General features: G+C 46.2%; 7 protein-coding genes across 7 annotated transcripts; 5 read left to right on the top strand and 2 right to left on the bottom strand.

Moving 5' to 3' along the window:
* Window positions 1–1,057: 1,057 nt before the first annotated feature.
* PAAG_06944 (hypothetical protein) lies at window positions 1,058–3,081 on the top strand (the record flags this gene model as incomplete). The annotated part of the gene is made up of 3 exons (XM_002790987.2): window positions 1,058–1,072; window positions 1,197–1,819; window positions 2,067–3,081. 3 exons carry the CDS (start codon window positions 1,058–1,060, stop codon window positions 3,079–3,081), a joined length of 1,653 nt encoding a protein of 550 aa, XP_002791033.1.
* Window positions 3,082–3,886: 805 nt separating this feature from the next.
* Window positions 3,887–4,535, bottom strand: PAAG_06945 (ribosome biogenesis protein RLP24; the record flags this gene model as incomplete). Its single annotated transcript, XM_002790988.2, has 2 exons — window positions 3,887–4,457; window positions 4,531–4,535. 2 exons carry the CDS (start codon window positions 4,533–4,535, stop codon window positions 3,887–3,889), a joined length of 576 nt encoding a protein of 191 aa, XP_002791034.1.
* Window positions 4,536–4,906: 371 nt separating this feature from the next.
* Window positions 4,907–5,388, top strand: PAAG_06946 (mitochondrial import inner membrane translocase subunit tim14; the record flags this gene model as incomplete). Its single annotated transcript, XM_002790989.2, has 3 exons — window positions 4,907–4,957; window positions 5,021–5,148; window positions 5,253–5,388. 3 exons carry the CDS (start codon window positions 4,907–4,909, stop codon window positions 5,386–5,388), a joined length of 315 nt encoding a protein of 104 aa, XP_002791035.2.
* Window positions 5,389–7,093: 1,705 nt separating this feature from the next.
* Window positions 7,094–9,146, top strand: PAAG_06947 (gamma-glutamyltranspeptidase; the record flags this gene model as incomplete). The annotated part of the gene is made up of 4 exons (XM_015846070.1): window positions 7,094–7,258; window positions 7,365–7,383; window positions 7,460–7,809; window positions 7,878–9,146. The coding sequence occupies 4 exons, from the start codon at window positions 7,094–7,096 to the stop codon at window positions 9,144–9,146; spliced, it is 1,803 nt and encodes a 600-aa protein (XP_015700505.1).
* Window positions 9,147–11,552: 2,406 nt separating this feature from the next.
* Window positions 11,553–13,215, top strand: PAAG_06948 (mitogen-activated protein kinase MKC1; the record flags this gene model as incomplete). Its single annotated transcript, XM_015846071.1, has 5 exons — window positions 11,553–11,665; window positions 11,846–11,978; window positions 12,058–12,138; window positions 12,188–12,500; window positions 12,569–13,215. The coding sequence occupies 5 exons, from the start codon at window positions 11,553–11,555 to the stop codon at window positions 13,213–13,215; spliced, it is 1,287 nt and encodes a 428-aa protein (XP_015700506.1).
* A 1,077-nt stretch (window positions 13,216–14,292) lies between these two features.
* On the top strand, window positions 14,293–16,049 carry PAAG_06949 (hypothetical protein; the record flags this gene model as incomplete). Its single annotated transcript, XM_002790992.2, has 3 exons — window positions 14,293–14,657; window positions 14,785–15,142; window positions 15,255–16,049. The coding sequence occupies 3 exons, from the start codon at window positions 14,293–14,295 to the stop codon at window positions 16,047–16,049; spliced, it is 1,518 nt and encodes a 505-aa protein (XP_002791038.1).
* A 978-nt stretch (window positions 16,050–17,027) lies between these two features.
* On the bottom strand, window positions 17,028–17,692 carry PAAG_12307 (hypothetical protein; the record flags this gene model as incomplete). The annotated part of the gene is made up of 2 exons (XM_015847817.1): window positions 17,028–17,222; window positions 17,423–17,692. 2 exons carry the CDS (start codon window positions 17,690–17,692, stop codon window positions 17,028–17,030), a joined length of 465 nt encoding a protein of 154 aa, XP_015702561.1.
* Between the last annotated feature and the right edge of the window lie 2,721 nt (window positions 17,693–20,413).

The raw sequence follows: 20,413 nt of genomic DNA on the forward strand, positions 1-20,413 counted from the left end.
CTTGGGAGCTGGGAAGTTAATAATATCAAAAAGCAGAGCATGAGAATAATAGAGGAGCAGCGAATGGATGTGAGTTCCCCCCTCCCTTATTATTGTTTCCAATAACTGTTCTCTTTTAGTTTATGCCCCGGGCAACTAGTTAGCATTGACTCTGTAGTTTATGTGCCTAGGGAGCTAGTCGTGACCATACGAACGAGTGGGCGGGCCACCGCGGATTCCTCTGGGCCTGGGCAGGTTGTTTTGCTGGATCGATAACTTATTAATAAAGATTGAGAGATAAGTTGGTGAACTGGTAGTCATTGAGAGAAGAGGAGTAAAAGCCATAGCTGCTGGAGCCAGGGCGCAGGGTAGATCCAGTAGAAAGAGTAATTAATTTTGTAGCTCATCCAGAATATGTCATGTGGATAATAGATATTTTTTTCATGCGCTCGCTCGTTCGTTCACTGCACCTTTTTTGACCATTTTCTCAGGTCACCCTGGATTTTCTTTTCCCCAATATTTTTGTTTTATTTTATTTTTATTTTGCACCTCCCAGCTTTCTGTTAGACTTCGAAAACCGGGGACTTCTTTGGGGCCTGGTTTTTCATATTTCTGAATTGTATTTTATAAAACTAACTATTCTCTTTTTCCCCTTTCTCTAGTTTAAACACTCTCTCCAACATTTTTCTCCTCCTCGATCTTCATCGAGACCCTCTCGCATCCTCACTCTCTTCTTTTTCTTCTTACTCTCTCTTCAGTTATTCTATGTCTCTCTTCCACCAGTTCAACGTATGTTCCCACTCCCCTTTCCTATCAGTATCCATCCAACCTGATCGTTCAATGCTCCACTGTCTCTTGAACCGCCGGCCGACACTCCATACCCAATTATCGTTTGGTGCTAGTATATTTAGTAGAATAAATAATCAGCTCATTGCCGCGGATTCATTTTTTTTTCTCTCACCCAATTCTATTCCTCTTCCTCACTTTCTTCTCCCCCTACTGATTCCCCCACGCCACGCTCTTTCACGACAAGCTCTCTTCCTCTGAGACTTGCTGTGGAAGAGTCCGTTCATATAGAATGGCTTCGTTCAAAGTTAGTAGTCCTGGCCTCTGTTCCTCATCTTCAATCCAAATGGGATCTACCGCCGGATGAGCCATCCTTTTCAAAATTCTAGTCCTGACCAACACCCCACAATTTTCCTCTTCTTTCTCTACAGGAACCTTCCTCCACCCTCTCGCGGCCCGTTAGCCATATCACGCCCCCCCTCAGTCAATCCAATGGCCGTCACCACACCCATTCCGTCTCCCTCGGTGCCGTCAACATCAACCACCGCATCACCCGCCGGAAAAGCATGTCCTCTACCGCCGCCACCGCTGCTGTTGCCGCTGTGGCCGCAGCCCTAGGCGAATCCCCAAGTGCCGCTCCCCTCTCAACCTCCCTTCACCGTCGAGGACTGAGTTCGCGAAGAGCCATCGAATCCACGTCCGTCGGAGCCTCGTCGGGATTTAGTTCCTATCTCTCGCGAAATGGTGCTCAAGATGCCGGCACTGGCCTGGTACGCAAGAATTCACCTAATTCCATTGATGAGAATACGGCGGTGGAAGATGTTTCACCCCCTATGACGGAAACAGGCGCCGTCGGTGTCAGCAGTGGTGGTGGTGGTGGTGGTGGTAGTTTGAGTGGGAGTGGTGGTAAACCCATAAGCACGAAGCAGCGGAGTCGTAGAGCCAGTGAAGGTTCCCACTTGGTCAGAGCTGACGGGAAACGTGTCACGAATGAGTTGAGATGTGATCGGTGTGGGAAAGGGTATAAGCATAGCAGCTGCTTGACAAAACATATGTGCGTGTGTCCTCCATCCATTGTCCTCGCTTTCCTTCGACAATATACCACTTCTGTTTTACAATGCCTTCAGGCTGTGTATGCAGCGTTGCATGCAGTTGCTGTCATCATAGAGGAATTGATTTGCTCCCTGCAATTCTGATATGAATATTATTTACTTGGTTTTCTCCCGCATTTCATTAAAATTCAAATACTTAAATGTTTATCATTGTTTTGGGGAATTATTTATTAACAAAACTGTTGACAGGTGGGAACACGACCCAGCATGGGCCTACACATCCAAACTCCTTATCTCAAAACACCAGCAAGTCCAGCTCCTTGAAGCTGCAACCGTCCTGGTCAACATGAACCCGGAAACCCCTGGATCATCAGACCACCAACCCCGCAATGGAGAATCGGATCGCTCCTCCGCCTCCCCAACGGCCTCCGGCATCTCCGAACTACGGGACGGCGGGAGCTCCACGGAAACCACCCCACCTCCAACTGGCGAAGAGGGAAGCTTCTCAGTGAAACTCAGAGACACACACCATCAACACCAGCACCAGAGCTGCACTCCTAATCGTCAGCATCATTTCAGCACCAATAGCTTCTCCCGCTCTTTTCAATCTATCCCGTCAAGCTCCTTCACCGGCAGCGCCCCCACCTTCTCCCCCTCCCGCTCCCACTTCCGCCAGTCGAGCACAGACACTAGGCCCTCCACAGCAGACCCCAGCGGGCTGCTGGATGATGACGAAGCCGGCCTTGCCGCCGCCATTAAGCTGTGTCATTTCGGCACACCTCGCACTGGTCCCGTGCCTATGTCCCCGGATATCCCGCCCGTGCCGCCATTGCCGGCTCGCTTCCTGGATAGCCAGAGCATGGGAGTGGGCGCTGGCAACAACATGGCTGCTGGTATCACCAATGACAAAAATAACAATACCGCTACCAGTATTTCCGTCAACACGAATAGCTTTGACATGCTTGTCAAAGCGGCTAAACAGGAAGCCTCGCCCCCCACGCTTACCGTATATAACCCGATCACTATGCATCAGACGCTGTCGTATCGTGTTTCTGATGTGCGGGATGTGAAGATGGATGATGCGTTGCTGGGTTCTCGTAATTCTACTGGCAGTAGTGGTATTGGTGGTAAGAAAAAAGCTAAGTCTATATCCATGTCCATGTCCAACGCGGAGATGGACGATGATGACTTTGCGCAGGACCAGGGTTCTGTTGTGCCGATGGATGATGATGACGATGGGGTTTTTGGGAGAATGGAGGAGTGATTTGAGTGACTTGTACACCTGTGCACCAAGATGAGAAATGTGTTTCTTTCTTCTCTTATCATGATATTATGGCCAGCTACAAATGCCCCATTTTCCCCCACCCCGTTACTTTTCTTTGTCACATTTATTGATATGTTCTCTTTTGTTATTATTGTCGTTCAATTGATAAATAACAACGTACTGTGCCATACCGTACCTACTTCAGTTATTTTCATTGTCGAGAGTAATATGTCGGTCGAATGATCTGTTTTCCAGGAGCTATCCCAACCACGTGATTGGAAGTACGTTGGCAGATTTCATTCGCTTTACCTTGCTGAAGATGCTCTTGGTAATAAATGGTTTAAACCAGATTTCAAAAAATTTCTTCACTTTCCATTGGACGGTTCAGTGTGATTTGCATTGGCCTGCCTGACAGTTTCAATGGGCTCAGATTCACATCATGGGTAAACATAAGGAGATCACCGCCGGGAGGATGATCCCTGTCAGGCGTTAAGGGAGAAACAGCGAATGAATATTCCAGCATGTGTATAATATCCTATAAATATATGAGAGACACGTGTTTAGAAAAAGAAATCGCTCGTGAAGGACATTATAACCTGTAATAGAATCTCTAAAATCCACAGGACACGATGCGAAAATTTTAACATGATTGAAAGCCCTCTTTTTATATTGTCTTGACGTAGCGGAAACATTAAGAATATAGGAACCCCAACGCCGAAATAATACCCGCCATAACATGAAAGACCAGGAAAAAAAATCCAAATCGAAGCCGAAAAAATACACAATGCAATTAAAGTCTTCTCCTTCAGTCGATTTCCATCTCGTCCTGCGTTCCACCATCCACCAAGAGCCTTGTCTTCTTCTTCGTCCGTAGCCTTTCCGTACCCATAACTTGTCCGATATTCTTGTTTGCCTGGGCTCCCAATGGCAAATCCTGTTCCTCTCGTTCCCTGAGCTCCTTGCGAATAAGATGTTCTCCCTGGGCCACCACTCTCCTGTCTTCCGCCCTCTTCTTCTCCCGCGCCAACTTGCCGGCCAGTCTTCTCTTGGTAAACACACGCTCCCGCTTTTGTCTGATTTCCTCCACCCTTTCCATGGCCTTGAGAGTTGCTGCCACCAAATTGCGGTCGTACTTGACGGGGACGTTTCGTCTCTTGGCAAATTGGGAGAGGAGGAGTGATGAATCGACGATCATTTCCTTACCGTGGAGGGCGCGGTGAGTCTTAGTCCATTTCAGTTTTCGGGGTTGTCGCTTCATCTTGAAGTTCTTGTGGCATTTTGAGCGGCAGAAGCGAAATGTACGGGCGTCATTGCGCACAAATGTTATGCCCTTGCCTGGATAGCATGGCTGGGAGCAGAAATGGCAGGTTTCGACCCTGTGGTTTGTTTCATTTTAAGCTTCAGAATTTCTCAGAATAAAAGGCATAAGAAGATGAAAAGAACACATACCTCATGGCTGCTTATATTTAGGTATCTTTGTAACGAGTCTCGACTTGAACAAAATTGAGGCTTCTTTCTATACCTTTCCCTCGATCTTGGCTGTTGACGTTGTTTCGACTTTTACTTCTTTTTATTTTATTTTATTTTTTTGTAGTGGAGATCTGATCATGTGATATATCGATGCGCTAGTCCTCATATAGACTAGTGCATACGACTTCTCTATTTCTCAAACTCCATCGCAGGCAAAATTCAGTTCTTGCGACCTCATCGTTCCCTTTATTACATTTTCAGTCCTACCCTCGATACCCTGTCGCACTCTCACATACCCACTCCTTTTGGTTGCGTTTACCGTTGATCGACCATTTAACTTCTTTCATCTTCAAATATGACGTCTGTTCTGGCTGTCGGCCTTGGAGTCGCAACTGCAGCATTCTTGGTTCGTTTCTCCCTTCCATCCATTTCCTTGAAGCAATATAGATTGATAGTTGTTTAAATCTAGGGCCGTGCCGGTCTTGTTGCTTTTCGCCGATATAGAGATGGCGTGAGCAGCATGGGAAAAGCTTTTTACAAGGGAGGATTTGAACCTCGTATGAATAGGCGCGAGGCATCACTTATATTGGAACTTTCGTACGTGATATTGCCAACACCGATATTGATATCCCTTGCATTGATTTTGGTTTCCTGGTGTAGATGTTAGTGTCTATTTGCTAACATAGAGGCTATTGATGTAGTGAACGGAACTTGAACAAAGACAAAATCCGAATGCACCATCGCAAACTTATGCTCCTCAACCATCCTGATCGGGGAGGAAGCCCGTACCTTGCCTCAAAGATTAATGAAGCTAAGGAAGTATTAGAAAAAAGCTAGTTATCGGAAAATGGGTTTCGGGAAACTCTGTCCTAGATATCTAAACTAGGGTGAATTCCAACCGGCAACGTGGCTGGAATGAATTTTCCGGACCGCGCCCAGTTTAAGATATTGTTATGCCGTTTTTTTTTTTTTTTTTTTTTTTTTTCTGTTTTATTTTTTGTCCGGGTTTCCTCTTCCCACGAGGGATGCATAGCGAGGCGTTTGGTTGTTTCAGTACATAGACATTTTCTATCTTTTGTTGCATTTAGCCACCCGCACGTGCAGTGTTACAAATCCCTCCTCTTCTTTTGCCATGTACGGAACCGTGTTGTATATTACTGACACGAATACAAAACATTTCCTACTGTCATTTTATAATTATTTATTCTTTATCTGCCCACGTTCCCATCAACCAGCAATTTCTCCTAACGAGTTTTGAAAGGCCATTCTGTTGAAGAAATTGGGTTTCACTTCTAACGCTATTTTTATGACATACTTGCAGGCGTTCATTTACCAGAATCACTATTTATCTGCTTAGTGAATCATCCGTTTAGATTCGATGGACATTCCATCATTCAAGGACCTCCTCTTTCGGTTTCTCTTGGTTGATAGTCTTAGAGCTCAGACTGTTTCAATAAAAGCGAGTACATCAATTGCCTTCATAGGGAACTGTTGATTGCTGCGTCTTTAAGCTGGCGCTCTATACGCGCATAGTTTTCAGCCATGCACTGGATCAAGACAAGCTGCTAGACAGTTACTGAACACAGGACGGCTATGCTATGCCGTGATCAACTTTTCAACTGCTCCAAGCCTTAATTTTGGCTGTTTGACGAATAGAAGTAAAACTCTGGCGGCCTGAGAATGTCGGTCTGGCATCAATTACTCGACTCGAAGGATGTCCATCCAGTTGCAATCCCTCAACTTCGAGTTCTGAAGGCTTTTCAGAAACGAGTAATTCCACTCCTCGGCATGGAGCAAGTGAAAAAATTTATTGAAATTGCGATTTGAGGGCGCGAGGATAGTTGTCCTAGCTCCACACGAAAAGAGCGGGGTTCTATCAACGCAAGGAATCATCATCAGCTGCTCATCTTCCAGTTGACCTGATCACTTTCCAGCTGAAAAACATCTTGTTGGCAAAAGCTGGAGCCTCTCTTCGATGCCTCTGCGCCACTGGCCAGATAAGCCAGGATTGTTGGAACGAAATTTTTCAGCTGGTGTGCGAGCGTAGATCTCTCCATCGACGGGCATCGTCGGCAAAGAATAATGAACAAAAACGAACATATGTTTGAGTTAATAGCATTCTTCATGCTCTTCTAATGCGATTGATCAAATACTACCTCTCATTTATTTATATCCAAATGGACGAGAATTACGCTGATATAAGCAGAACTCCAGAGGTTCTTTCGCAAGTTGACTGGCCAATCGTAATTCGGGATTGTGCCGATCGGCGGACCCCCGAGTTGGTTAACTAATGCGGATCCCCGCGACCTGGAGGGGCTGAAGGACGCCCCGCCGAAAAGAAGTGAGATAGCACACTCGTCCGGCAACTTTGGGAGAATGCGGATTGCCGTATAATCCGGGTTCCCAAATTTCCGAGTCTGGTAGTTAAATAGTTCCACTTACATATTTCAATTCAGCATTGCCTTGTCTTCCTTGGAATAGAAATCCACAGACCTCCGCATCGGTAACTATCAATTATAAGTCCATTTGACAATTATCAAGAATGCCTTTGGGTGCGGCCGACGTCTTTTCGGCTCCAGAGCCTAAGTTTTCGGCGTTCCTGAGTAGGCGAAGTGTCGTCCATAGTACTAAGGGTATTGTTGCGTGTACCCAGCCATTAGCTGCTGCTGCGGGACAGAGGATCCTAAGAAGTGGAGGTAATGCTGCGGTAAGAGAAATTTACTTCTGTCCATTCTTCGATTCTTGGTGACCCCCCCAACTTTTTGTAATTGGATTGCGATGTTGTGAATTTAGCTAATAATGGATCATTGCAGGATGCCGCTGTCGCCGTTGGTATGTACTGCTACTCGTACGAAAAGTACACTGTCATTCCACTAAATAGCTAATAATATATTTGGGAAATAATTAGCTGCGGCACTCAACGTCACAGAGCCATCCTCAACTGGCATTGGTGGTGACATGTTCTGTCTATTTTACAATGCAAAGACCAAAAAGGTGCACGCCCTGAACGGTTCTGGTCGTGCAGCTGGAAATATTTCTCTTGACCTTGTCCGCAAGGAGTTGGGACTTGCTCCTGGCGAAGAAGGCAAAATTCCCATGACCAGTGTACACTCTGTGACGACGCCAGGTGCTGCTGCTGGGTGGGTAGACACAGTGGAACGTTTTGGAAGCGGAAAATTGTCCTTGGAACAGATCTTGCTACCTGCCATCGAGCTGGGGGAGGAGGGATTTCCTGTCTCTGAACTTGCCGCCAAATTTGTGCGTATTCCCCACCCTTACCACCTCCTTTTATTTGTCTACTGCTATGGAACTAATCAACACATTAGTGGGAGGAGGGCGAAGACGGCATTCGCAAAGCATCGCCAAACTTTAGAGAAATGCTGAAAGTAGACCCTGATGGGGAATATGGTGTGAGATCTCCGAAAGCAGGAGAAATATTCTGGAATCCCACTCTTGCACAAACATTCCGAACACTTGCCAAAGAAGGGAAGAAGGGATTTTATCAGGGCCACATTGGAGAAGCAATTGTAAAAGTTGTGCAAGACCTGGGCGGTTATCTCACATTAGATGATTTGAAATACCACGCGGAAGTTGGCAGCCAAGCAGTCGACGCCATTTCACTAAAACTCAATCCGACCAACATTGGTGGGACCAAGCGTGAAGAAAAGGGAGAGATAGAAATATGGGAGCACCCCCCTAACGGCCAGGGTATCGTCGCCCTCATGGCACTGGGGATTCTGGATGAATTGTCCCGTACCGGCAAAATACCCCACTTCACATCAGAACAGCATAACTCAAGCGTCTATCTCCACGCCATCATCGAAAGTCTACGAATTGCCTTCGCCGACGCAAGCTGGTGGGTGACAGACTCTGACGTTGAAAAAGTACCCACAAAGCAACTGATTTCCCGCTCCTATCTCGCTGAGCGCGCGAAACTCTTCAATCCAGACAAGGCCGTCAACATCCTCGACCGCGGCAGCCCCGCCCACAACCACTGCGATACCGTTTACTTCGCCGTAACAGACCATGAGGGCAACGGCATCTCCTTCATCAATAGCAACTACGGCGGTTTCGGTACCGGCATTATCCCGCAGGGCTGTGGCTTTACGCTGCAGAACCGCGGTGCTAACTTTTCGCTGACGGCCGGCCATCCCAACGTCATTGCACCCCGCAAACGACCCTATCACACCATCATCCCCGCTATGGTCACCAACCCGTTCGATAACTCCCTGCACACTGTTTACGGGGTTATGGGCGGCTTCATGCAGCCGCAGGGCCACGTGCAGGTCCTGATGAACATGCTTGCATTCAACCAAACTCCGCAGGAGGCGCTGGATGCCCCGCGCATTTGCATTGGCGCGGGAATGCCGGAGCGTGGAAAGCCGCTGGACCGTACTGTGTATTTGGAGGAAGGAATTGAGTTGTCGGTGGTGGAGGGTCTGAGAGAGCTAGGGCACAATGTTGTGGTTTTAAAGGGATTCCAGAGAGGAATGTTTGGACGGGGCCAGATTATTCGGTGCCATTTCGATGAGGGGAAGTTGATCTATAGCGCTGGAAGTGATATGAGGGGTGATGGAGCTGCGTTTCCGGTCTAGGGAATTAAACTGATGATGCCTATAGATATAGAGTATGTGTTATGCGATGCAAATAGACTATACATGTATACACTTCAGATATTACTATCAATGAGCAAAATCCACGAATGGGTCTTATGGTCATGAGTGCGGTACATTACCCTGACCTATGTTCAACCAGCGGTCCGAGTTACCATAGATGCGCATAGGGTAGTCACCAGTTAAATATTACATCCATGGATGGTAACGACTAATTATTCATGTGATGGATTTTACGAATCAGTTCCAGCAATCAGAACCTCCCATCAACTGTCTGGTAAACTACGGAGAAACCTCGACACAGAAACATAGGAACAATCACCCACCAATCAAAACATTCGTAATTCTATATATAAATGTATATATATATATTACACTGGGCGACGTACTCCCTCGTCTCTTTTTTTCCTGTTCTGCGGAGAGTTTTTGCCACATGCAAGGTTTCCTTCCCACGAACGGCGCATCAGTAAACAACTATGAACGAATGGTGTGTGGGAAGGCCATATGGTTTTTCTTGCTGTGTGTGTGTGTGTGTGTGTGTGTGTGTGTGTGTGGGCATTGCCTATTGCCTGCAGTTTCTCTGCACGAATGGGGTTCCTCCAGGCGTTTTGGGCCCTTGGACCTTGAGAAAGGACGTACGACGAACGCACGGGTCGTGCGTGGCTCGAACGATTGTTTCATTAGGCGCTGAGAAGAGTGATAGAATTCGAACCGCTGACATAGAATTAGGAGACACAAATCACGGAAGGAAACTTTTTGCGGAATTAAGGGTTTTGCTAAGCGCCGGGGATTTACAGGTACCTATTTAACCCTCCAAGAAAAGGTGGACTCGTGATTCAGGTATGAAAACGAACAGACCGATAAGGGCTTGGTCATTTCGGGGAGTGGGGGCTGACATTTAGTTACGTTGCTTAACAACTAAAACACCATCCCTATGAATGCCCGAAAAGTTCAAAAAACAATTATTAGCGATAGATCGGCCAGTCAACAACCGCAGCCCACTTCTGCTGTTTTAATAATCGTGCCCTTTGTGCAACGATCACAGCCAGCTGCTGGTCAGGGACCAATGGGAGGGGGAAGGGAGAGTCTGGAAGATTTCTTTGGGTCTTTTTCTCGAAATTTTTGTTAGGGGTACTGCAGAAAGTGGAGGCTCAAACTGTCTCGTCCCCCTTCAATCGATGTTTGAACCCAAAAAAGGTTATATGGTGATAATGTGATTATGCCTGGCTGCAAGGACAAGAAAAGGGGGTTTTTTTGCCGGGTTGAAAACAGGGATGAGAGAAAGTGGGAAATGCTGTTCAAAATGTAAGGGGAATGTAGGGTCTTGATATGCGATAACCAGCTACACTGCTTTAAAAGATAATTCGATGGGCATAGGCATTTCGACGTAGGCGTAGTTAATACATAACTCCATCCTCAGCCCCTAACTATCCATCATCAACTCTCTTCCCTGGTGTTGAGAGGCGGGTTGGAAGGGGAAGTTAAGGAGGTTTCATGTTGTTTGAACACAAGTCTTCTCTCCCGCAGTGGCCCATCACCAGTTATAGTTACACACTTTCTTCAGCGGTTGGCCCTCAACTAATTTGTTAGGTCAGCATCGGCCCAACCTTGGATCAGCCTCTTCCTTCGGCACACCTGGGCCATGAGTCCCCTGCTGGCCCCTTGCCCACACCTGTCAAATGTCAAATGCCCCCTTTATTATCCCTCTGTTGCCCCTCTCCCCAAGCCTTGTCTTCTTCTTCTTCTTCCTCGTGCCTCCTATCTTTCTCCACTTCAATTAACTCTCTATTCTCCCTCTTTCTTTTCTTTTATCGCTTCTCTGAGTTTCTCTCTCTTGAATCCTTTCCCCCGGCCACCCCTAAGCAGAGCTTGCCTCTTGGTTGTGTCGTTGTTCGTTCTTTGGTTTATGACCCAGTCGGCGCCAGCCCAGCATAACTACCCCTCTTTTAGGCATCAAGACCTATCCCTCCACCACAAACCTCACACCGGATTATATATATTGAACGCTGGGAGAAAAATCCGATAGACATCTGTCAAATCTCTATTTAACAATCCCTTCCATCAACTCGAGATTCCACTCGCTCTCTCTGCCAACAATTCGTCCGTAGTTCTCACCCACCCTCTCCTCCGCTGCAACCCCTCTGGCCAACAACCAACCCATCGTCCAACCTTGATGCTTCCTCTTTCGTTTCAATATACCCGAATAACCCATCTACGATTTATCAATCGATATATATTTACTTGCTGGCCACTGCAGTTGAGTCAATTTTAGAAGGGAAACATAGGTTAAACTGCGGGGAAGAGACAAATAATACCCCTGGAAAGCTATTAAAACGGGAGTGCATTTCGATCTCCTTGGTCAATTCGCCTTCAACAAATCGATCCATCATGACGGACTTACCAGGACGCAAGGTATTTAAGGTGTTCAACCAAGAGTTTGTGGTTGATGAGCGATACAACGTGACAAAGGAGTTGGGACAGGGCGCGTATGGTATTGTCTGGTAGGGGTTTTTTTTAATTTTTTTTTTATTTATTTTATTTTATTTTATTTTATTTTATGTTTATATTTTATATTTATTTTTCTTTAGCTTTCATCTGATGTTTACCAGACATGGCAATAATCATGTCTATTTCCCGCTTTATACTTCACATCATATCGATGCTGATCCGCTTCACAACAGTGCCGCCACGAACATCCAAACCGGGGAAGGTGTTGCAATCAAGAAAGTGACAAACGTGTTCAGTAAGAAAATCTTGGCAAAGCGCGCACTGCGTGAGATTAAACTGCTCCAGCATTTCCGCGGTCATCGCAATGTATGTACAGCTAGCTGTCTCCGACTCCCACTACACCCCCATCACTCTCACGGGCTGAATAGGCTGACCGAAAATATAGATCACGTGTTTGTATGACATGGATATACCCAGACCAGAGAATTTCAACGAGACCTACCTGTACGAAGGCAAGTGCTTTTTGGTTGCCCGTCGCAGTTGTGATTAGTTGCTAATTGGTATGCACAACAGAGTTGATGGAGTGCGATCTGGCTGCAATCATCCGGTCGGGACAGCCCTTAACAGATGCTCACTTCCAGTCCTTCATTTACCAAATACTTTGTGGATTAAAATACATCCATTCCGCCAATGTCTTGCATCGAGATCTAAAGCCGGGTAATTTGCTAGTTAATGCTGACTGCGAGCTGAAAATTTGCGACTTTGGCTTGGCTCGTGGCTTCTCCATCGATCCGGATGAGAATGCTGGCTATATGACTGAATACGTTGCCACGCGATGGTACCGTGCCCCTGAAATCATGTTAAGCTTTCCAAGCTACACCAAAGCTAGTAAGTTTTGCAATTGACACTGATATCACATATCACTCAAATTCACAACAGCTAATAAATTGCGACAGTTGATGTATGGTCTGTTGGTTGTATTCTGGCTGAACTCCTAGGTGGCCGGCCTTTCTTCAAAGGCCGTGATTACGTTGACCAACTTAATCAAATCCTTCACTACCTTGGAACACCCAATGAAGAAACCCTCTCCCGCATTGGCTCCCCGCGAGCGCAAGAATACGTCAGGAATCTCCCATTCATGCACAAAATCCCTTTCCAGCGCCTCTTTCCGAGTGCGAACCCGGACGCTCTGGACCTTCTAGATCGAATGCTGGCCTTTGATCCGTCTTCCCGTATCTCTGTCGAAGAGGCTCTTGAACACCGCTACCTGCATATCTGGCACGATGCGACTGATGAGCCATCATGCCCCACGACCTTCGACTTCCACTTTGAGGTTGTTGATGATGTACCAGAGATGAGGAGGATGATTTTGGATGAAGTCGTCCGATTCCGCCAGCAAGTAAGACAGAGTTCTCAGACGCAGGGTAGTGCGGCTGGGCAACAGGCGGCTCAGCAGGCTCAACAAAATGTTCCAATCCCGGAAGATCATTCTGGAGTCTGGAAGCAGGAAGATCCCCGGCCACAGGAGGCTGTTCTTGATAGCTCTAGAAATCCGAATGACCTTGAAGCATCACTCCAGAGAGGAATGGACGTTGTTAGATGAAGTTGCAAAGGAAAAGAGAAAGAAAGAAAGAAAGAAAGAAAGAAAAGAGAATATTCTGTCGACAGACGAGAGTTTTGATGGAGCATGTTCCTGAAACTTCCACTCACTATTGGTTTTCTTTTTTGTTTCCCCCCCCCCCCCCCCCCATTTCCCCATTTAGTACTTAATCCATTGAATTGTGTATGACTTGACTTTTACTTGGATGTTTGATTATTGTTTTATATTATAATCTGCTTGGGCGTGAATTTCCTTCTTTTCTTATTATTTCCTTTCCAACCGCAACGTTTTTCGGATGATTTTCCTTTAATTTTATTTTTATTTATTTTTTCTTAAAAAAAATAAGGATGATGATTTGTGACGTTTTCGTTTTCTATATTCTTACTTTAATGCCTCGTCAAAAGGGAAGGTTAGCTAGTATTACCAAAGATATTAGCCTAGATGGATGAATGAGTATATGCCTTGTTTACCTCTTGACGGTTTAAGCAATCAAATCATACATACTTAACCTTAGGTTCCGAGTTAACTTCTACCAGAGACATCGCTGGACTTGCCAGATCTCTGCTCGAATTGACTTTGACCAAGGCTCGACTTGCTTTCCAGAGCTCTGTTGGCTTGATTTTTGGGTGGAGTGAAAATAAATATCAATTGGAACTAGCGGCTATAATTACTTCGTACTACCAAGCAAACACATCGCCATATTTCTCGTCATGTTTTTTGCTATTGGCGGCGGGAACCAACCCCCTCCCCCCCTGCCCTGTGGTAGGCTATACAAGTGGGGAGCGGGGGGGTTTAACTTCAGTGACGTATGTTGCCCGGGGTAGTTAGTATGAGACTGTTATCCATATCACGTGAAGGCGGTCAACTTCCTTAGATTTCCGGCTCCAACTTTCATTGCTCGATCTTCCAAGTGTATTGAAGGCCAGGTACTTACCGGGTCAAACTCGCTCTCACAATGCTCATATTTCTTAAACCTTCCTAGAGATTTCCTTTATCTCTCTCTCTCTCTCTCCTTTGGGATTTTATGAGTCCTTCTTCCCACCAGCCAGACCACCGACAGACCCAGAGACCTATGGCATCATGGTTGTGTTCGTCAACCATGAGCGGGATGCTCCCGTTATGACGACCCCAGGTCTTCACTATCATCATCTGTTGCCTGGCGTGCACTCAAATGTCATACTACCAAAGCATTCCATGAATCCAGCACTCATGAGTCTTCCACCACACCTTCCACAATCTGATGGCTGTGGCATGTCAATCTATGAGAGTCGTGAGCTCTACCGGGGTGGCAGGGACGACGATAAGGATGATATTGATCGCGATAAGGGCGGGGATGAGTGGAGCGTGATAAAGGGTCAATCGAGACCCGCAAACAGGAACGACAATAATGCTGGACCGGCAAATCCAAACGTCAATGGATTTTCAGCCGCGCTCAGCTGCTATCCGTATGCAAATATGACATCTTCAACATAACCCTCCTTCTTCCTTTTAAATTTGCCCGAAAGAAATAACATATTCCCCTCGGTGGTGTTGATGCTAAGTATAACATTTCACCTTTTCTTCTACCTATAGTGTGGTAGTTCAGATTGCCAGGTCCGTCGATTTGAATACCCTGGATTCCCTATCCATGACTTGTCGTCAATTCCGTGCGAACCTGCTACCCTTCCGCTCGCAGCTAATTCGAGAGACTTTACGCTGCCGGAATGAATCTCTCGATGATTCTCCATCCGAGAGCAGCAATAGCGATTCTCCGGGGAATGTTAGGGCGGATGTCGTGCGGGGTAATTTTCTGGTCTTCTCCCAGCCTGCTAATACAACTACTACTCCTTCTGCAGGTAATGGGTATCGGAGCACGTCCGCCGGGAGAGTGGGATGTTGCGCTCGAGATATGGTTGCGGAGTGCCAGAGATGTGCCGCCACTGTCTGTAGGGTAAGTAGAAAACCACCGCAATTCCGGACCTGCTTTGTTATTGTTTCTTTTATACGATGGAATTCAGGCTGACAACCCACTTTTCAATTGACTTCGGCATTTTGCATTTTAGAATTGCACCGTGAAACCAGCGGGAACTTCGATGACTAGAAACCGGTTTCGTCGTCTCTGTTCAACGTGCATAGCTGCGCCCCTATCAGTCCATATCCTACCCCACGTCCCTTCAATCTATGACCACCATGACCACAACAGTCCGGCATCACCGCTACAAACGCAAACACAATCTCAGCCATTATTCACGCAGGGTTCATTCAACCGCAACTCTTGCCATTGTGAAGAGTCATTCTGGCTATGTCGGCCATGTGGCCAGGCCCTCCAAGCAGAAGATACCACGTACAAACGCGTTTGGTCATGGAGGACCCGCTATAGCGCTTACCTAGGCGGTGGCCTGGGCACCAGTATTGGAGATGGCTGCCAGGGTGTAAAGTGCGGACGTGGTGTGAGATGTCTTGCTGCGGAGGAGTTTGAGGTGGAGGTTGATTGTGAGGTGGATGGCTGGATGTCTGAGGATCCGGATCATCATAGCCCCAACACTCTCCATCATAATCACCATGGTGGCAGTGGCAACGGCAGCGGTGGTGGCGGCAGCCACTCTGATATACTTCAGCATGTCGCTGACGGGCATGGGGATGAGGAACCCGGTTATCTGAGGCAAGAGATCATGGGTGTGGGAGGGCAGGTGAAGCAGAAGGTTAAGAAGAGGGTGAAGGTGGGAGCGTGTGTGGAGGAACATGAAGATGAGAGGGAGACGGAGTTTTATTTGAAGAGGGAGTGTTTGGGGGACGTGAGGAGTTGGTGTGGATGGTGTTGTAAGGTTGTGCCAAGCCGGAAGGAGAGGGAGGGTTGAAGTAATGCTCATTCAAACTCCCCCTTCTCCCCTTCTACCCCAGCTGGGAGACACTTGTTGGGTATAGAAGAAGTGTTCTGAATTCAGTAGTTGATTGGCTTAGCGGCTTCTGGGGTGGGTGAATTCTTTTCTCCCCGAGTCTTGATCGAAATCACATCTTACTGTTATTGATGGTGGCATTACACTGTCGTTTATGCACCATGAGGACATTCCCAGATGATTGGAACAGAGGCAAGCCTTTTTTTTCCTAGACCGCACATCCATTGTCTGTTTTGGAAGGTTGGTGGGTGTATCTCCAACTCTTGAAGCAAGAGGATGTTAATTATTACAGTATATACAGTTCAATACATACAGTTCGAAGTAATAGTTCTAATATATGTTTTTATGACTGACTGCCAACATCCGAGGTGCGGCTAAAGTACTCTTCTCTTCCGCCTGCATATCTGGCAAGCTATCTACGGCACCGAAAATGGGCGTTATCGGAAGGGATCTGAGACCGAATTGTGTCTGTTGTGTAGATGGGTAACTTCTTGATCCCACGGGAAACTTGTGATTTTCGTAAAACTTACCAAAACTGACACTCAACTAGAAAACTTGGTCGCGGTTTGCGAAGTATAAATGCGCAGGAAAGGATATCGCTAGAATATTTAGCAGCGTTATGATAGTGTTTCTCATACTTCTCTTGTCACACCTTTTTAAGGCAGCACCGTTCTCCTTTTATCGACTATTTTAAGGGAATCCTACGGCTTTGGGCCGATGTTTCAAAAATCAAAAGGAGAAACAAATGCAACAGATCTTCTAACTCATTACAAGAAAAATGGTCCTTGCAAGGTGTAAAGTCGACAAAAGATAAAGGATGGAAAAACGGGGCAAGGGGGAAGGGGAGGGATAAAAAGCCAGCATGACGTCATAGGCTCACAGGCTCACAGTAGTTATCAACTGGCGTAACATGGTGAACATATTTCGAAACCCGCCCAGTTAGGTTATTGGGACTGGTATGCAAGGAGACATATTTCTTGCAGCATGCGTGTCAAGGCTAAGGGGAGAATTTAGTTCGCCTGGGGAGAGAGTAGGCGTTTTCTCTAAGAAATCACCGACCTTATCGGGATTTTCCTTCAAGTATGACATTAAGGCGGCAACGGGCAAGGCTGCACGAAGGAATAAAGATGTTGACTACTTTAACCAATTGTGTAATTCAGATTCTGGTTTCAGAGAAAACGTACAAGGCTCCTAAGAGTGCTTTCTCCAACCAGCAGTGAAAGTGAAGAAAGCCAAGGAAAAGAAAAAGAAAAAGAAAAAGAAAGCAAGTAGAAAAACGATAGAGATGAAAACAGAAAAAGGCATAGTTGGATTTGCGCATGGATTTTGGTGACGGAATCGTATGCCGTCGCAAAAAGAAGGATTCCCCTTAGCGCCATCTTGTAGTCACCGGCATATCGGGCAGCGAGTATGTGTCCAAAGGTTATTACGACTGGATTGTGTTCGTTCCCCTCCGCGCTTGGCCATTTTCTTCGCCCTAGGCAAATGGAATTCCTAACATCCCCCAGGAGTTCATCAATCTGGGGGAGGGTGGGTGAGTTGCCCATCAGAGCCTCAGTCGTAGTTAATGGTTCCAAGATGGATGTGGATGTGGGTTTTGGCATATTGACAGGGATACAGCGGTATTCACGGATGGTGTTTTGAACATGAATTCCAAATTGCGGAGGTCCGTAGTTCATTCTCGAGAGAAAAAGATCCCTTCATCGGATGGTTGGCAGTGTAACTAGCATCCGACTGTGGGAGGAAATGAATAAAAACTCCTTGACGCTTGACATATCACGATCTATTTTTGGAACATGCCAAAGTTAGTTGCCGCGTAACTAAATAAACCACGTGATACAGCTGGACGTTCAGGGGGCTGAGCATCGAACCTCCATTCCTTTGCCCAAGAATTGACTCTGCTGCTTTATCATGGTGTTTCTTCTTCTTCTAAAAATATGGACTCCAACATTGGTTTGTGCCCAATCACTATAATTGTTGCTGATTCCTGTGTGGTGTCGCTACCCGTTCCCGGGATGATACTCCGTCTGCTGGCATCTAATATCACTATCCCGCTGTATTCTCCTCTACCGCATTCTCTCGTCAATTGTCACATCTACATTGATGCGGAACTGCCATGTCCCCAGTGTTCAACGGTCACATTTCAAGTTTAATTTTGTCTGGTGGCAACAGGGCCAGAGCAAATACGACCCACCTGCTCTCCAACTGGCTGGAAAACTGGAACACAACCCTGAATGCAAGCACGAGGTCTTGATTTTATAGAGCTCCCAGCACGAGATAAAAATTGGTTGGTTGTTGACATCTCGCATTAAGGTGATATAGCCGAAAACAGCCTCTCTTCCCTAGACGTGGCCCAACTAGAGCAGTTCAGATTCGAGCTCAGGAACTAAGTTACGAAAGTCTATTGTATTACAAATCCCTACCCTCACAGCTTTCTTCAACCTGGTCGGCTAGGGTTGTCGGATTGGTAACGACAAGAGCATGAGGGGACCTTGTGACATAATCGCGGATTTGAACAAGCATCTGATAGCCTGTAGTTCGATTCTAGATGCTGCTTGATAGGTCTGTGATTTTAGATTTGCGTCCTTCTTCGCACACGCGGATCTTAAACCAGGAAAGGTATTCATTCACGATGACAGAGAAACCTAAAAGGGGTTTCCCAAGTTTCTTACTCCTCTCCAGAAACAGACCATTTATTGTGGTAACTAATATATTTGGATAACAAAACACAATCTCCAAAATTAGCTTTTACACCCCTTCAAGCGTCACCACACTTGAGGAAGCTTAAGTGCCTTAACTTGGAGAGCACTCCACTGCTACAGCCAGTTGATTGATATAAATTTTCTAAGCCCCACAGGGCCGAAAGTGGGGTATTTTATGCTCTGGTAGGTCTACTAAGTATGAACACCTTTGGATGGAACTAGAGAAATCCGCCCTAGTATGTGTTGCCAACTATGGATATGAACAGTTCGGCTTCTTGTATCAACCACGAATGTTTCTGGGCGGCCGGGGACATGCAACTATCGCTTTGTTTTTTTCAGTCCTTACTCTCTCCTTTTGCTTGCGAGAAGTCATTATGTCAGTATGAAGTTGAATAGCATTCCACAGGACATGAGGTAACTGCGATGGTTAACAACTGAGATCCGGGCTTCGCGACCCTGGTGATAATTCAAGCTACTAGCCGCGGTGATTTTAATCGATAGAGAAAACCGGCTGGATGCACCCGCATCTTAGGTTTCGGATTCATGATTTCTGTGTTAGCAGGTATTTCAAATCTGGCTGGCATAGATCAAGGAGAGTCCAAGTAAATAACTTTAAGCCTCAGTGATCGGGCCTTGTTGGTTGCATTGGGCGGTTGTATGAGATGGGCGACGCAATGCGTACCCCAGTACATTCCTGGAGGATTGAGCCTGAGGGTACCAAACTTGCGTACAGCGCTCACAAGACTCAAGAAGTCTCCGATGTATACACCACATTATTGATATCGACCATTGGAACGTGGGAAATTTTAATTTTTTGGACAGTTGGATCTTGTTGAAAAGTCTAAAAAAGGGGGTCAACATACCTGTCCATGAAATCCCGGTGATTCGATACTTGTCCCTTATGAGCGCCCTGGATGCTCTGCAAGATATGGCGATTCTGAGAAGCGTGTATTTTAGTCCAACTCAAATACTAGGGTTTATATCCTGACAGCATTAGGACATCTCATTCAACGCTAATTTTGGCAAATCACACGAGCTGACGCATATGAGGGACACTAGGTTTCTTGTCAAAGATTAGCCGAGCGACTCGAATTGGCACCCGGAACTTGCCTGTTAATCGGTGTTCCAGCAGATTGTTGCATATCTCCGTAGTTATGGTGCAATTCAATTAAACTCATCAGATTGTATACTTCTTTAATATACAAGATATGTGACTACATTTTCTTGATTAATATAACTGTTCTCACAGAGATGACGTTCATTGATGCAGAAGTTTATGCGCAAAATTACTATGTCCGTCGTTTCGGCTTTCCAAGTTTTATCTCACATGCTTTCCTCCCCCCCGCCCTCTTTCACCGGAGTGGCCAGGGAAGAACAGATGGTAAAGGTGTTTGAGAATGTTGGTTGATTTGTAGGGTGAGAGAGAGTTTATGATTAGTTAACTAATTTCTAAAAATGTTTAGCTCCTAAAGATTCACTTTCCTCACTTGAAATGCGGAATCTGGCCTACGCTTTAGCTATGCGCAGTGAGAAGCCTTTTTTTGGACAATAATTAGCGCTATTACATATTCTCCACTAATTTTGACAAATAAACTATCTGCCACAAAATCAACAATCTGGAAA

Source organism: Paracoccidioides lutzii (assembly GCF_000150705.2).
Source record: "Paracoccidioides lutzii Pb01 unplaced genomic scaffold supercont2.21, whole genome shotgun sequence".
Lineage (NCBI taxonomy): Eukaryota > Fungi > Ascomycota > Eurotiomycetes > Onygenales > Ajellomycetaceae > Paracoccidioides > Paracoccidioides lutzii.